This window comes from Anabrus simplex, chromosome 5, assembly GCF_040414725.1.
Source record: "Anabrus simplex isolate iqAnaSimp1 chromosome 5, ASM4041472v1, whole genome shotgun sequence".
NCBI lineage: Eukaryota > Metazoa > Arthropoda > Insecta > Orthoptera > Tettigoniidae > Anabrus > Anabrus simplex.
In genome coordinates, this window is record NC_090269.1 from 109266406 (window position 1) to 109283847 (window position 17442).

Genomic DNA, 17442 nt, shown 5'->3' on the forward strand with positions numbered 1-17442 from the left:
CTGAGAACATGCTTCAAATCATCATTAATTCTTGAGTTAGCAATGTTAATGAATGAGCAATACAAAGCAACCCAAGCACACCATTTCAGTTTCATAATCAATCCACATATACTAAAGACCATACCTAAGATATTGCTACAATCTAGAGTTAAGTCTTCTGATTGACTTGTCGAGGTTTGGAGCTTGAATCTTCGTTCTTTATCTGGCCTTCGGGGATCAGTTGAATTACCAATATATCCATGCATGTTTTGCTGATATGAAATATACAGAACTGGTAGTCACAGAGCTCTATCAGTACTGAAAAAAGAAATTTAAAAATGAATTGACCACACCTTTATATATGTATATGAATTGTGTGTTCACTCCTTCTGACTTATATGACAAAGCTAGTCACAATGTGACAAAACATTCAGATTCAAAAATCTGTAAAGATTGATCACGTAAGTGTTGGCAAGAAGTATATGCATCACTTCATTCCCTACAAATTAAAACAATTCATTCTTTCACACAGTATGAAAAATACAACTGTAGAATAAAAAATGAAACCTCAGAAGGCAATGAATTCATACGTAAGATTTATATTTTCTTTGAAATTTGGGTTACATATCTCCCCTTTTTATGAAAAACTAGCCTGGCTGAAAACTAAAAAACTAAGAAACATACACATTGAGATACTAATATTGTGACTGTTAAATGAATCTTCACTTGAATACCTATCCTCAAATTTTAACTTCCTCTCCTTCCATGGGCATAACACTAGAGACTGACTTGACTACCTTTATGATATGCTTGAATTACTCATCAGTATAGTGGCACTCCTTCCAAGTGTCTGGTGTAAGGCTATGGAATTCTTTCCCTGTCAGTACACGATAGGATTTCAATAGACTTATTTAAGGGGTTTGTAAAATGGGGATAATTTCACCTATTCAATACTGCTTATTAAAAGTACAATGCATTTATGCTTAAAAATACACTATTTGCAGTACCAGTTTTGATCTGTATCGATCCTCAGCTGCATTAAGAACATAAGATAAAACAACAAGTACAAATCATTGGACATTACTTAGTTTAAGAATGTGATTAAAAAGCATGATGAATAACATTAATAACAAGTTAAAATCAATAAAATTTGAATTGTGCCCATAGGTCCCTTATAACACCTGTTACACCTGTTGTAGTTCTGCCTTCTTCATAGTTAAGATGCACTGCTGTCTAGGATTCAGGTCAGGGCTCCGGGCTGGCATTTCCACCTTATTGTCCACAAACCACTCGTGAACAGATCTTGCTCTATGACAGAGAGCATTATCATGCTGAAACTGGCCTTCTACCGTAGACAACACGCTGCTGGTGAAAGTGTCCACCTTTAACGTGCTCTCGAGTATTACGTCACCCACCTCTGCCAAATTTCACTGTGTGCACTCTACAGGGAGGCATGTATTGTTCACCTGGCATTCACTGCACCTAAACCCTCACATCTGACTGCTAGATTGTATAGCATGATTTATTACTCTAAATCACGCATTTCCAGTCATCCAGAGACTAGTGGCAGAAAAATGGCCCTGGCTGGTCGTGGTGGTGGTAGTGATTTTTGTCTTAAGAGGAAGTACAACTAGATAATCCTCTCTGAACAAATTACAGTATGTGGAAAAAAATGTAAAATAAAACAAAACAATTAATTCAATAAAGAAATTTGAAAATGAAATAAAAAATACAACAAAAATTATTATATTAAGCTGTAAAGGTCACAAACACATCAAAAGAGAATGCAAGTTCCCTGAGTATCAGTACACTTGAAATTTACATACCCTTAATTAATCCACTCTCACACATAAAGCGAATGACGAGATCAGCAGTATTCGCGTCATCGGCTAGTATGAGTTTCAATGTCTCCTGCAGGCCGAGGTTCCGTTTTCGGTCAGAGAGATAGGCGCACTCAGTGATGATGTGGGCCACAGTGAAATCAACACTACAAGAACACGCTAGAGGATCTTACCTCTTTAGGAGGTAAGAGTGCATAGATCTTCCATGACCTTTCCTCGGCCTACATAAAACTATGGCCTCTCTCTGTGAAGGCCGGAAGAAGACCGCACATGGTAGTTGTCTTATTAATTCCTCTCAGCTTGTTGGGAGTATGGATAGCTAGCCAATCCGATTCCCAGGACACCAAAATGGTTCGACGTAGCTGAGAACAAATATGCATAGCAGGTACATTCACAGGTCTAGGTGGTAAAAGTACCGCTTCATCCGCAAATTCATTTCCTGCAATCCCAACATGCGAGAAATCTCACTCCCACGAAAATGATTCTGGTTCCAACATAACACAACCTGGTTAGAAAGTCATGAATCTGCTGTAACAGTGGGTGTTGCAGGAAACAGGTGTCAACAGACAGCAAAGAACTTAATGAGTGGGTACACACAAGAAAGTGGTTTCTTTTGTCACCCATTGCAAACTGCAAAGCTTCTAAGATACTGAAAAGCTCCGCAGTATACACACTACAGACACTAAGAAGCAAAATCTTCATAGGTACTGATATGATCAGTGACCAAAGAGCATCCCACATTTTCTCTGATCATATCATAGAACCATGACTGACTGCTGATGTGTGGACAAAATAAACATTCCACATTCAAAGTCATTGAGCTCCACCCATTCTGAATGCATCTGATAACAAGCCCTTAATCACATCTTATAAGAGCAGCAGCAGCTGTCTACACTCTAGTTTACATGTACAGAGGGGTAATCTTATATCTTTGATCAATCTCCTCTCTCATTTAGGTCTTAAGTTGCCCATTTTCTTCTTACATATGGATCATAAAACTCTTCAGTTTTACTTATGGGAATACAACTAATTTTCAGTTCTCTATTTTACAGTACCTTCTTGTGACCATTGGCTCTGATGATGAAGCACTTCAGGAAGCCTCTGCAGGCTGTCTCAGCAACATCCGAAGGTTAGCTCTATCACTTGAGAAGTTAAAATACAGCCAGCAATAACATTACTCAATGTGACCTGTTCATTATTCAGAGCAGTTCAATATTTATTAAAAATGCATGCCTCATCAAACATCTTACAGAGAAATAGGAGTATAGGAGAAAAGAGGATGCTTAATTCAGGGAATATTATACGAATAATACTGTAAAACAGATGCAGGGTGTAAAAATGTTACTGCAAGTCATACGAGTAACTATATGTCTGGAAACATTCCAAATTGTGCAATAAATGATGTAATTTTTGTGAAAGATTTCCTTCTTAGGCTATATAATTCCATACCATATGCAGCAAAACAAACGACACTGAAATGTTATTTAATTGTGTTGGTACAGTATGTGTTCAAGAGGTGTACCATCACATCCCACACATTGCACATAACATTTCTGAAAATTATTGAACATGCTGAAGAACAAAGGTTGCTGTAAGAACAGATACAATTACGTTATATTCTCGGGTAATTTGGGAATATTTGTAGGTTGGTCATCTGACTTTGAAACCGATTCATTTAATATGCCCCAGATGTAGGCATCTGGGGTTGCGAGATCTCAACAGCAAGGAGGATATGGATCGAGTTCCACGAGAAATTATGTGATCTTCAAAGTGATATTGCAGGCAAGTCATTCCCCTGTGGTGTGGGCTGAAGTTCCATCTTGCTGGATCCATTGTCACTGGAGGTGTTAGTTTCTGGTGCAACAAAACTATTGCAAATCCTGCACATCCCGAGCAAATGGGTCTCTGCAGACTACCTGGTTCACTGCTTTTTTTTTTTAATTCTTTGTAGCATCCTTGTCAAAGTAAGGGCCCAATATTCCATGACTGGACGTGGCACTTTGGGAACTAACATCTGTTGCCACGATTCTCATTTGTGGTCACGGTTCTTGGGTGCCCTGTTGTCCCCTTTTGTTAACATAAGACTAATCCCATATGATGGAACACGTCAAAGTTAGTTAACATTGTTCTGTTATTTGGTGCCTTATTATTAAATCACTCTTCGTACTGTTCTTTACCATGAACCAAACTCAGACTATTCTGAAGCCCCACAAAACATGACTGAAAATAATGTTCCATGATAGACACTTTCTCCTTTGTTGTGAGAACCGTAATTGTAGAAATCAACATAACACTGAATTCACAAAATGTCAAACTATTACATACAGTACAATAAATAAATACTTCGTTGCTATGGAAACATGGACTGCAGATGACCAATAATTTCAGTGTCATTTCTTTTGCTGCATACCATAGTATAAGATATACTGAATTAAAGTTACAAACCTTTTGTCACCATACCACATACGCACCACTACAGGTAGTGTGTGCGCTCTGGAAATTTTACCTTATTTTTCATTCCCTTCTCTCAATTTAAATAAATATTTAAATACATGAATACTAATTTATTCCATTCAAACAATCCTTATATCATGAGGAACTGAAGAGGCCCATTGGATCATAATGTTTTTGTCATAAAGAATACAAAAAAAAGTTAAAGTACTAATACAGGAGATACAGAAATACAAAACAATCGAAGCCTGTATTATGCACAACTTGGAACTTTAATATTGTTTTGAAGAAGCCCATTAGATCATAATAACATATATCATAAGTAATGAAGAAAAGGTTAGTTAAGCACTATGATATGAATTCATTTTCTAATGGGCCATTAAGATAAACCATGAAATTTTTTTTTTTTTTTTGCTAGGGTCTTTACGTCGCACCGACACAGATAGGTCTTTTGGCGACGATGGGATAGGAAAGACCTAGGAGTTGGAAGGAAGCGGCCGTGGCCTTAATTAAGGTATAGCCCCAACATTTGCCTGGTGTGAAAATGGGAAACCACGGAAAACCATCTTCAGGGCTGCCGATAGTGGGATTCGAACCTACTATCTCCCGGATGCAAGCTCATAGCCGCGCGCCTCTACGCGCACGGCCAACTCGCCCGGTAAAAACCATGAAATATACAGTATAGTGCATTAATGAACAAGTGGATTGAATGAACAGACAGACCTCTGTCAAAAATTGAGACAATGCATCATCGTCTTTCCACAATTTAGCTAAGTCTAAATGCAAATTTTTTTTTTGGTTTATATCTTGTTTTGATTACATAAAATAATCTCATAGTTGTGTGATATCATCATCATCATGCTGCCTCTGTGGATCCGTGGTAGAGTGTCGGCCTCCGGATCCCAAGATAGCGGGTTCAAACCCGGCAGAGGTAGTCGGATTTTTGAAGGGCGAAGTCCATTCGTACGATGTCGGCATATAAAAGATCTCTGGTGATACATTTGGTATTTACCCGACAAAATTCACTAAATCTCAGCCATAGACGCCCAAGAGAGATCCGGTTTACTCGGTCTGCCAACTAGTGGGCCTAGAGTGAAACGGAACGTCGAAATTGACGAGCAGACAGCCAGATTAAAAGTAATAAACTTCATTGTTAGGTTCCGTATTGAGTTGAGACTATGCTTAAAGTAAATACAAAATTGTAATATTCCGCCTTCTCAATACTAAAAAATCATTTGATGTTTTTACAAAAACATTACAATGATATTAAAAGGTACTAGTTTCGGTCCACTGTGGACCATCATCATATATCATAAGTCGGTTAACTGCTGCACTTTATTGTCAGAGACCAAATCAAGATAATTAATGGTACAACAGTGCGCAGTGAAAAGGGTTTTCTTTAAAGAATATTGGAAGACGCTTTTAAGTAGCAAGTGACAAGCTGGCTTTGTTCGTTAATGCACTATACTGTATATTTCATGGTTTATCTTAATGGCCCATTAGAAAATGAATTCATATCATAGTGCTTAACTAACCTTTTCTTCATTACTTATGATAACTTATATGTTTTTGTAAAAACATCAAATGATTTTTTAGTATTGAGAAGGTGGAATATTAAAATTTTGTATTTACTTTAAGCATAGACAGCCAGATGGCGTCAAATCGAAATGTCTGCACACGGTAGCTGAGGCCATACGATTATTATTATTTATCATCATCATTATCATCATCATGATCATTCAGGCATCTACAGTTGTCCATGTGCAATGTAAGAGCACACTCAATGTATCAACAATATGCATGGTGTAGCATAAGTCAGTTAATGGAAATGCACAGTGTAATGTAGCAAAAACAGTTGCTGTCCTACAGAAGTTGTTCAAACTGGCCTCCATTGTTATCTAAATATCTTAGAGATCGTTCAAATAATGATTTACATACCTTATCACACAAGTCCTCATTATTAACAAACATGTTATCAAATTCTGTTCAAATCCCTTAAATGCTACAGGTTTAGTAGCTTTGTAACAAAAACTTTTTTCCTTCACTATCCTCCACACTGAAAAACCACATGTTGTTAGGTCCAGTGATCTCTGTGGCCAATCGATTTTACCCCATCTCCCTATTAACTCTGCAAAATGGTAATTAAAAACTTCACAGACATTTAATCCATAGAGCAGTGAAGTACCTTCTTGCTGCCAAATAAGGTTGTTTCACTGCTTCAAATACAGGGTTACTATCCATTCTACCATAACTTCTCTTAACATTTGAAAGTACCTCTTCGCAGTCACAGTCCCACTGAAAAAAATAAGGACATATCACTCTTTTGCTGCAAAAACATTTAATTCCTCCTCAATTTTACATTGTGGATTTTCAAGCACAATACATGCAGTTATGATTGTTAACTCTTCCATATAACTAAAAACATGCTTCAACAGACCACAAAAGTGTTTTTATAAAGTTAGGATCACTTTCACTTTGGATCACATACCACTCACAGAATACACATCTTCGATCAGGATCACTCTCATATAGTGCATGTAACAATGGAGGCTTACACGTCTTCAGATGTAATGTTTTTAACATAATCCCTACACTTCCGTCAGAAACACAGAATCTCTTCTTGCCGATTTCTTGGGTAACTGAATGAATTTCTGTGCAATAACCTGCAGATTTTCTGTAGTTAGGCCTACCTACTGATTTTGGGCAGCCACTGCATAGTAAGTCAGTTACAGAACCTGTCTTCTCAAACCTTCAATTCAATTTGTAGACAGCTTGACTGTATTATGGCTGACGTGAAAACTTTCCAACAAACGATTGTCTTACATCATCATAATTTCAATCAAGTTGCCACCACTTCCGTAAAATAAACCTCTACTGTTCTGTAAACAATTTTCTATTCATAATGTAAGCTTCTAACACTAGCAGTGAATGCATAAATAAAGCCAGCTTGTCACTTGCTACTTAAAAGCCAGTCTTCCAATATTCTTTAAAGAAAACCCTTTTCACTGTGCACTGTTGTACCATTAATTATCTTGATTTGGTCTCTGACAATAAAGTGCAGCAGTTAACCGACTTATGTTGGACCCTGTACATTTCTTCCCTTGGATGGATACTGTTGTGTGTGTCCTCTGCGCCTACAAGCTCAGCAGCCCGCCGAACATAGATGTTTCCAGAGACCACGAGGCAGACTGCAGTGCGCTGACGTGATCGTCGGTGACGTCAGCCAGCGCTATAAAAGGAGCAACGTTTCTCGCCTCTCCAGGACTACCACAGTGTCCAACGACCAGACTACACCGCAAGTCAGACACGGAGGTACCCTCTTAAAAATGTGTTCTGAATAGGTGGACTGATTCCTGGCCGTGAGGTTTCACCTCTGGACATTGTCTCATTCATCCTGTACCCCGTAGCCACGTCGAGCACCCATCCAAGCATTCTGCTACTCACTCAAGTCCCCTACAGTGCTCCGACTCCAATCATAGCATTCTGTTATATATGAACACTAGCAGTTCCTTGCAAGTTATACGCCTCCTGTTAGCATTCTGCTAATACGAACTCTCTCTACAAGTTCCACTTGTTATTATACATGACTGATAGTTTTCGACTATCAAGAACATTTTCTCATTTGAACAGACTGTCTCATCAAGACAAGATTGAATATATATAGGAATCTCAAATTATACTAATGTAAATATTAGTCCGGCCCTCAGCCTACTACCTTATATTAACATTAAATGTGTGCAACTCAACAAGCTTCAAGAAAAGTTTCGTTCTATTTCATGTACATATTATATAAATGTGTTGAAGCAATAAACTTTTATGTTGTGCCGTGTATACCAAGTTCCTTGTATACAACAGATACCATTCCAGGTCTCTTCCTTCCAGGTCCAACTCTATTTGAGAAATCCATATATATATATATATATATATATATATATACATACATACAGGGTCTTTCATATAAACTCAGAACGAATGCATGGTGTTTGTACTCTGCGCTATAGCAGCTGCCTCAGCCGAACTTATGTCGCGCGCAGCCACTCTGCTTTAACCATGTATACAATCTTATACTAAATCTTACCTTATAAAAAGATGCTGAAGTGTCGTCCTTCCTGGGTTATACAGGCAGTGTATCTGGTAACCACATTCTGGCTGACGCGAGTAAGTTCTGCTGCTGTAATGTTTTCTTTCAGTCCCTCCAATGTGCGAGGATTTGTTCGATAAACTTTTTCTTTCAGTTTATCCCACAAGTAAAGATCACTCACTGTTAAATCTGGGGAACGAGGGGGAAATAGACCAGCACTGATCACTTTGTCTGCAAACGCTTCCAAGATTGTAAGAATGAAATCTTCTGCTGTATGAGCAGGAACTGAATCTTGATGAAACCTCACATGCGTCAAAATGTCATCTTGGTACCTCTCTGCATTTACTGTCATCTCAAAAAAATTGGTCCAATTATTCGTTTTGCACTAACAACACAACAAACACCAATCTACCTATCATAATGAGGACTTCACAAACACCATTAGGATTTTCTGCACACCAATAGCGCGAGTTAGATTGGTCACACGACTTTAAGATGAAACCTGAACTTTTATACACGAAAATATGGTGTTGCAATGTTAACTGTCTCACCATGTTAACAGCTGAGATTCAGACTGGCGACTCATGCTTGCTAGATGATATAGACGTTGATTCCCATAGGGAATCTGAAATATTTGTCCTGAATGAGCAAATTTATAATACCAATATAAATGGTCCGTTATTGGACATTATAAATTTTCCAGCTAGCTCATTCTTGGTTGCCAGCGTTTCGCCCTCATGTGCTAGGGTGGGCTCATCAGTTGGTACCTAGCACACTTACCAATACGCTGGCTAGTGCATACCGTGGAGGCCACTGCGTAGGCTAACTGGAGCCACCGGCAGTGCCAATGCACTAAGAGACTTTGTCTCATCACTAAAAATTGATGCCTGCTTGGCCATCAGATGATATAGACGTTGATTCCCATAGGGAATCTGAAATATTTGTCCTGAATGAGCAAATTTATAATGTCCAATAACGGACCATTTATATTGGTATTATAAATTTGCTCATTCAGGACAAATATTTCAGATTCCCTATGGGAATCAACGTCTATATCATCTGATGGCCAAGCAGGCATCAATTTTTAGTGATGAGACAAAGTCTCTTAGTGCATTGGCACTGCCGGTGGCTCCAGTTAGCCTACGCAGTGGCCTCCACGGTATGCACTAGCCAGCGTATTGGTAAGTGTGCTAGGTACCAACTGATGAGCCCACCCTAGCACATGAGGGCGAAACGCTGGCAACCAAGAATGAGCTAGCTGGAAAATTTATAATGTCCAATAACGGACCATTTATATTGGTATTATAAATTTGCTCATTCAGGACAAATATTTCAGATTCCCTATGGGAATCAACGTCTATATCATCTGATGGCCAAGCAGGCATCAATTTTTAGTGATGAGACAAAGTCTCTTAGTGCATTGGCACTGCCGGTGGCTCCAGTTAGCCTACGCAGTGGCCTCCACGGTATGCACTAGCCAGCGTATTGGTAAGTGTGCTAGGTACCAACTGATGAGCCCACCCTAGCACATGAGGGCGAAACGCTGGCAACCAAGAATGAGCTAGCTGGAAAATTTATAATGTCCAATAACGGACCATTTATATTGGTATCATGCTTGCTAGGTCGAACACATGCAGGCTGCGTGCCTCCGTGCCTGCCATAGCACAGAGTACAAACATCATGCGTTCGGTGTGGGTTTGTATGAGAGACGCTGTACATAACCTATATCGGACGAGCGGTCGATATATCAACCAGAGAATTACCCCTCGAAAAGGTCGAGCGGTCAAAATTTCAACCAAAGCCAAACCCCACCTAAAGGACAAGCAGTCGATATATCAACCATGTAATTTATCTCATATTTTGCCATGAATTCTGGCTTATTAAAATGATCTACTCGTTTTGATACAAATACACGAGTCACTACAATGCACAATGCCATGGATTATGGCTCATGAAAATGCGCAGAAGAATTTAGCAGCTGCTTTTCCCACTACAAGTAAAGCAATTAGTTCTTTAAAAGCAGTAAACATGGCTGTACATGCGAGAGAAGGGAGGTATTATTAGCAAATTGAAGGAAAACCTGTGTGCAATAAGCTAGAAAGATAAAAGGGAAGTGTATTTGCTAACTAACATGCCTAACCCTCCACCATCCGGTCACTTTATGGATGACGATGGGATTGCACCGAAGCCTGCAATAATAGAGCTAGAAAGCATATATGGGTTATTGTGACAAGAATTATCGTATGGCCTGCCGAATATGGAAATGAATAAAGAAACTATTTTTCCATCTGCTGAACATAGTTATTTTGAACGCCTTCATCATTCACACATCGTGTGAAGGAAAGCTATCTCACAAGGAGTTTCATGAGCTACTTCTCAGAAATCTAATACATGCTTGTCCTAAATATTGGCCTCAGAAGGGATCATCTTGCAGATGCAAAGTTTGCTCCAAGAAGAAGAGAAAGGCATCAAGATCGAATTTCCCTGTGGTGTAGTACTTTGTGTGTATTCTTGCTTCAAACTGTACCACACCAAAAGTACGTTTTAAAGTCCATGTTTTCACCTTCTTCTTTATGAAATCATTGTCCGACTCGTTGGCTGAACGGTCAGCGTACTGGCCTTCGGTTCAGAGGGTCCCGGGTTCGATTCCCGGCCAGGTCAGGGATTTTAACCTTAATTGGTTAATTCCAATGGCACTGGGGCTGGGTGTATGTGTTGTCTTCATCATCATTTCATCCTCATCACGACATGCAAGTCACCTACGGGAGTCAAATAGAAAGACCTGCACCTGGCGAGCCAAACCTGTCCTGGGATATCCCAGCACTAAAAGCCATACGACATTTTTTCATGAAATCATTCATTCATTTGAATGTTGTTTTTGTGCCTCGAGAAGTGTAATGTGATATAAAGTGATAAGAACAAAATAACTCGCTACTTCCTTGTAGAGTCTTCACCTCAGCGTGGCCTGTTTCCTGTCATTGCATCAGCGCATTAGTTTCCTGTTACTGACCTCGCCTGGCCTTAGAACATAAATTGCCATATCAAGCAATATTATTGCTCAACATCTAACGAATGACTCAGGCAGGTTTTCATATCCTTTCGAAGGTTTCCTTACATGCAATATTGTGTAGGCCTACAGTGTGTACAAATTCAAAAGTAACATAGTGTAATAAGAGATTAATTGGATTTATTAATAAATTGTAACTACTGTTTTATAAATCATATACTAATCATCGCATTCCCCATTTTGTATTGAATAATCCAATCGTTATTCGAAGTTCTTTCAAAATCCCTAATTTCTACATTTTCTACAGTAAGACTGTGTAGTTCATACTGTTACTACGAAAGAAAACTCCGGCCAGCATGGGCTCGGACCTTACTAATACTCCGTCTGCCAAGGGACATGCATGTACGCACGCCTGTCCAATAAAGGTTAAGCAGGGCATAAATGTGTGACAAGTGTATGGCTTGTCTAATAATTATAAGAACTGTCAGTGAGAATGTTTGTATCATCGCTACTGGCAGTGTTGATTATTGTTTTAAAAGGGAGTACAACAAGGCAACCATCCTCTCTTAACATTAATCAGAGGGAAAATAGGAGAGGTCTGACACTTCAAATAATGGAGGTATCGGCAAAAGATAATAATAATGTTATTGGCTTTACGTCCCACTAACTACTTTTTCAGTTTTCGGAGACGCCGAGGCGCCGGAATTTAATCCCACAGGAGTTCTTTTACGTGCCCGTAAATCTACCGACACGAGGCTGGCGTATTTGAGCACCTTCAAATATCACCGGACTGAGCCAGGATCAAACCTGCCAAGTTGGGGTCAGAAGGCCAGCGCCTCAACCATCTGAGCCACTCAGCCCGGCATCGGCAAATGAAAGGGGAGGGCCATGAAGGGCATGAAGATGAGAGAGTCCTTATGCCTCGCAAACCTAATACCATCATGGTCGGAAGAGAACAAGAGTAGACAAACAGAGGTTGGATAGGAGGTGGTGGTGATTATTGTTTTAAGAGGAAGTACAACTAGGCAACCAACCATCCTCTGTATAACACTAATCAGAGCCGGGCTGAGTGACTCAGACCAGTTGAGGCACTGGCCTTTTGACCCCAACTTGGCAGGTTCGATACCGACTCTCCCCGGGATGACTTAAATCAATCAATCAATCTGCATTTAGGGTGGTCGCCCAATTGGCAGATTCCCTGTCAACTATTCCCCTAGGCTTTTCTTAAACGTTTTCAAACCGGGCGAGTTGGCCGAGCGGGTAGAGGCGCGCGGCTGTGAGCTTGCATCCGGGAGATAGTAGGTTCGAATCCCACTATCGGCAGCCCTGAAAATGGTTTTCCGTGGTTTCCCATTTTCACACCAGGCAAATGCTGGGGCTGTACCTTAATTAAGGCCACGGCCGCTTCCTTCCAACTCCTAGGCCTTTCCTATCCCATCGTCGCCATAAGACCTATCTGTGTCGGTGCGACGTAAAGCCCCTAGAAAAAAAAAAAGAAAAAAAACATTTTCAAAAAAAAAAAAAATTGAAATTTATCAAACATTTCCCTTCATAATTTATTCCAGTCCCTTATTCCTCGTCCTATAAATAAATATTTGCCCCAAAATGTCCTCTTGAATTCCAACTTTATCTTCATACTATGATCTTTCCTACTTTCAAAAGCTCCACTCAAGCTTATTCGTCTACTAATGTTATTCCATGCCAACTCTCCACTGACAGCTCAGAACATATAACATACTCTAAATCAAAAGATTTCAAGATTTCCACCTTTTATTTCTGGACACTATCTTCTATTTTAGAGTATCTCAAGATCAGTACGAACAAATTATGAAGTTTTTAACTTGTAATAACATACCACATAGTCGAGCATCTCGTCTCCTTATGCCTAAGCCTTACCAGCCCAAAGTCTGCAACATTTTCGTAACACTAGTTTGTTGGAAATCACCCAGAACAAATTGTGATGTTTTAAGTATTAGATACAATTGTTAGCAGACGCATACCCACCATAACATATATAAGGAGGAGCTCAAATTTATAAACCAAGCAAGTGGCTGGGTGGTTTGGGTCACATAGCTATCAGCTTGCAATCGGGAGACAAGTTCGAACCCCACTGTCAGCAGCTCTGAAGATTGTTTTCCGTGGCTTCCCATTTTCACGTCATGCAAATGCTGCAGCCATATCTTAATTAAGGCTACAGTCACTTCTTTCCCACTCTATCGCCATGTAAAGCATATTATTTAAAAATCAAATTCAAAATTGGTAAAGGTGATTGCAGAGGAATTGAATTATTTGAAAGCAATGTTTGAGTGAATAACTAACAATTTTGAATCTCATCATACATCTGTTAGACTTTTAGATAAGTTCCTCAATAGTATGAACGATTTTAAGTTTGCATTCCTGATTAATGTATTGAATGGGATCTTTCTGTGTAGAAGTCTTTTATTTACTATGTTTCTAAAGAAATCACTGTTTTGTTTGAGAGACAAATAAAATGCACCCTGGGAAGGACTTGCGGTACTGTACGGTACCAGTATCGATTTTATGCAAATCACTGAAAAGGGTTCCACAATAATTATTGCAATATTGCACATTGAATGAAAGGCAGACTTTTTAAGAATCATTCAGCACAGTGAGCATGTCTGTGTTTTGTGCCATGTTAAATCAATCATGCTCTGAATTTATGCAACCTTTGTATGAAGAGACAATGAATGCATGTCTGAGGTAAGTAGCATTATGACTGAACAAGAAAGTGCAGACAAACTTTCTTATACATGAAATGTGTTCATAAGAGATGAAAGCAATGTCAGAAACACCAATAAACATTATAACTTGCCATTAGGTTGGTTTGGGAGGAGGAGAAATACGCTAGTGCCATATGGTACTCCACATCGTTTACAGTAGCATTTCATGTTCTGTAACTTGTTCATTTTTATACTACAAAGAGAATTATTACAAAAGTTATGTTTCATAAAGATTTTTATTATAAATTTCAAGAGCTACAGTGTGTTCAGAAATTCAAGCATAGTCACACGGTAATTAGTTTCCCTCTCCAGTGTCCTCACCTAGGAAAAGTATTACATATACCGAAAGAGGATGACAATGACAAAGAGACATATACACTGAGCCACCGGATGCAGCTGCACTTTTGATGAAAATTCTGCAGGGTAGGATGATGGGGGTTTCGTAGACAATCTTACAGGATGGCAGTTGCACACACTAACCAAAATAGTTTTCAGCCACGATCATGATAAAGAGAATTTCTTGTAACCGTACAAGAGTACGAAACCTGGATTTGTCAGTAAGGAAATGTTCATAAATTAATTTGTAATGTAAAGTAGTGAAAATCACATGATTTTATTAAGTTAATATGTAATAATATGGAGGATTTATAGTTAGGGAATATGGAACCTGTAGATCATATTTTGTATAACCTTTTAATTTTGGGTAAGAATCTGTGCATATGGTGTAGTTGGTGTAGTGGTGAAGATTGCTCTCGAGATTGTGTAATATGGTAAACAGTGGCTAAATTGAGAAAGACTGAAGTCTGCTGAAAGTGTTGCAACAAGTAGCTTGCCATGGTGCAGTCGGGTCATACAAGCTAAAGATCCTGATGCATCAATGTGGTGAACATGTGATAGCACTAAACTTACGTATCTGGCTGCCTGATAGTCCATACGAACGTGAAGAAAGGTTCCGATTTTGAACGAGGTTTCGTTGACTGGTAGACACATGGAGAGTGTTGCTAACAGTTGACTTGAGTGATGTTATCATCATGTGGAATGAGCCTATATAAATTTGCACGAGCATGTAATAGTATTGGAGGAGCAGATTGGCTGTAATAGCGAAAGGACGTACATTGGTCACTCTCCTCATCAGGCTTTCCCGTACTTATCAGTACAAGCCAGGCAACCTGTACTTGTCAGTACTTTTCCAAGAGATCATTGTCACTATTAGTGTACTTTTAAGTACACACTAAGAACACTATTTGTCAGCACTTATCAGTGCTACCTCTCTTCCAGGCATTTATTTCATGTGGAGTACAATGACGACACCGGAGACACCAAGGCCGGAGATCATGATAGGACCGGATAATTACAGGGACAAGTGCGACCCCACTGACGGCTTCTTGTTTTCCACAGGCTATGCAGTGCCAGAGAACCAAGCAATCGTTGTGTACTATAGGTCGCAGTACCGCGCAAATACTGAAAGGGACTTAGTCCTAGACATGATGTTCCAACCCCGTCTCCGAGGAAAGAGAATGTCGCCGACAACGTCTATCGAGAGCTTCCTACCGGGAAGCCTGATTATAAGGCATTACGATCAGGAGCATGTGGACAACATCACAACCGAACTCTCTAGTCTATCTGAGCTCGCACAGCCCTCGGGATCAACAAGCACACAAGCCCTCTTACCGATGTCAAGGTCATGGTGTCCCTCGAAGGGGTGAAGAGGATGGAGTTGAGGCTCTAGTCATTGGTGACTCAGTTGTTAGGCATGTGGGGAAAGAGTGTGGAGGAAAGGGAACCAGGGTAGTAGAGTGTTATCCAGGAATTAGATTAGGCAGATGTTGAGAAAATAGAAGGAAGGGAGATAAGGAGAAGGTGGTAATTTTCCATGTTGGTACCAATAATGTAAGGCAAGCAGGAATAGGTACTAACATAGTTGGGGATGTTTGGTATCTGGTTACACCAGCACGGAAGAAGTTTAAGGAAGCAGAGATTATTGTTAGTGGGGTACTATGTAGGAGGGATACTAAATAGAGAGTGATTGGGGTCTTAGATGAGACTATGGAATGTGTATGTGGGAAATTGGGATTGAGATTTGTAGATCCTAATGGGTGGGTAGGAGATAAGAAGCCACACTCAGATGGTCTCCACTTGAACCTCAATGGCATATGTAAGTTAGAGTGTTTGTATAGAAGACTTATAGGGAGGTACATCCAGGGAAACGGGATAGACTAGGCAGTGGTTATGACTATAAGAAGCATTAAGTCAAGTAAGGATGACATAAAATGGTTTGTATTTAAATGTAGAAGTATTGTAAAGAAAGGAATAGAATTAAGTAATTTGATAAATATATAATTAACAGATATTGTAATAGGAATTGAATCATGGGTGAGAAATGTTTTATGGATGCGGAAATTTTCTCACAGAACTGGAGTATTTATTGTAGAGACAGGTTGGGAATGATAGGAGGAAGAGTGTTCATTCTGGTGAAAGAATTTGTAAGCTGCAAAAATGTTAAGGATGAGAAACATCAAATTCAATGTGTAAGACACATCTCTAAAGATAATAGGCAGCTCAATGTTTTTGGGGTGTACAGACCTGGCAAGGCTGTCACTGACGCTGATGGAGAATTACTTGATAAGATAATCAGCTAAGTGGGGAACGACACAGATGTTAACTGGGAAGGGAATGTGAATGACAGAAAGCATGACCAACAAATGGTGAATACAGTAATAATTATGGGAAGGACAGCTGAATCAGAAAGTGATGGAACCAACTAGAGGGAAAAATATTCTAGACGTAGTGCTGATAAAATCAGATGAGGTCTATAGGGAAACTGAAGGGATAGATGGTATAAGTGATCATGAAGCTGTCTTCATCATAGTTAAAAATACAGTACATGTGATAGAAAGGAATGTCATAAAAGTAGGACTATTAGGCAATACCATTTGGTTGACAGGAAAGGAATGGGGAAATTAGTAACAAGCAATTATGATCAATGGAAAATTGGTAAATAATCAGCCCATGCGATGGGTTTACAGCATTTGTTTATATTTGCATTATATTACAACAGAGAAATAAAGAGATTAAGAAGGAAGCACAGATAAAGTAATAGAGTTAGGAATGGTTGCAGGAGTAAGGGGAGATAGAAAGATCTTAATAGGAAATTGAATTTAGCAAAATAAGTCAGCTAAAGATAACATGATGACAAACATACATATGTGGCAGCCATATGAATTTTAGGGAACAATGGAAGGATGATGATGATGATGACTTCAAGGCAGAAACAGGTTCCAGGAAGGACATTCCAGGAATCTATACATATAAAATAAAGTTTTGTCTGTACATTACTCAGAT

General features: G+C 39.3%; 1 protein-coding gene across 1 annotated transcript in view; it reads left to right on the top strand.

Annotated features, from left to right (window-relative positions):
* Positions 1-2992, top strand: part of gudu (Armadillo repeat-containing protein gudu) — a 164472-nt gene extending 161480 nt beyond the window's left edge. Inside the window, exon 11 of the mRNA XM_068227778.1 lies at positions 2873-2992. Coding sequence (XP_068083879.1) covers positions 2873-2992 — 120 coding nt within the window. The remainder of the gene's footprint in view (positions 1-2872) is intronic.
* The last annotated feature ends 14450 nt before the right edge of the window (positions 2993-17442 follow it).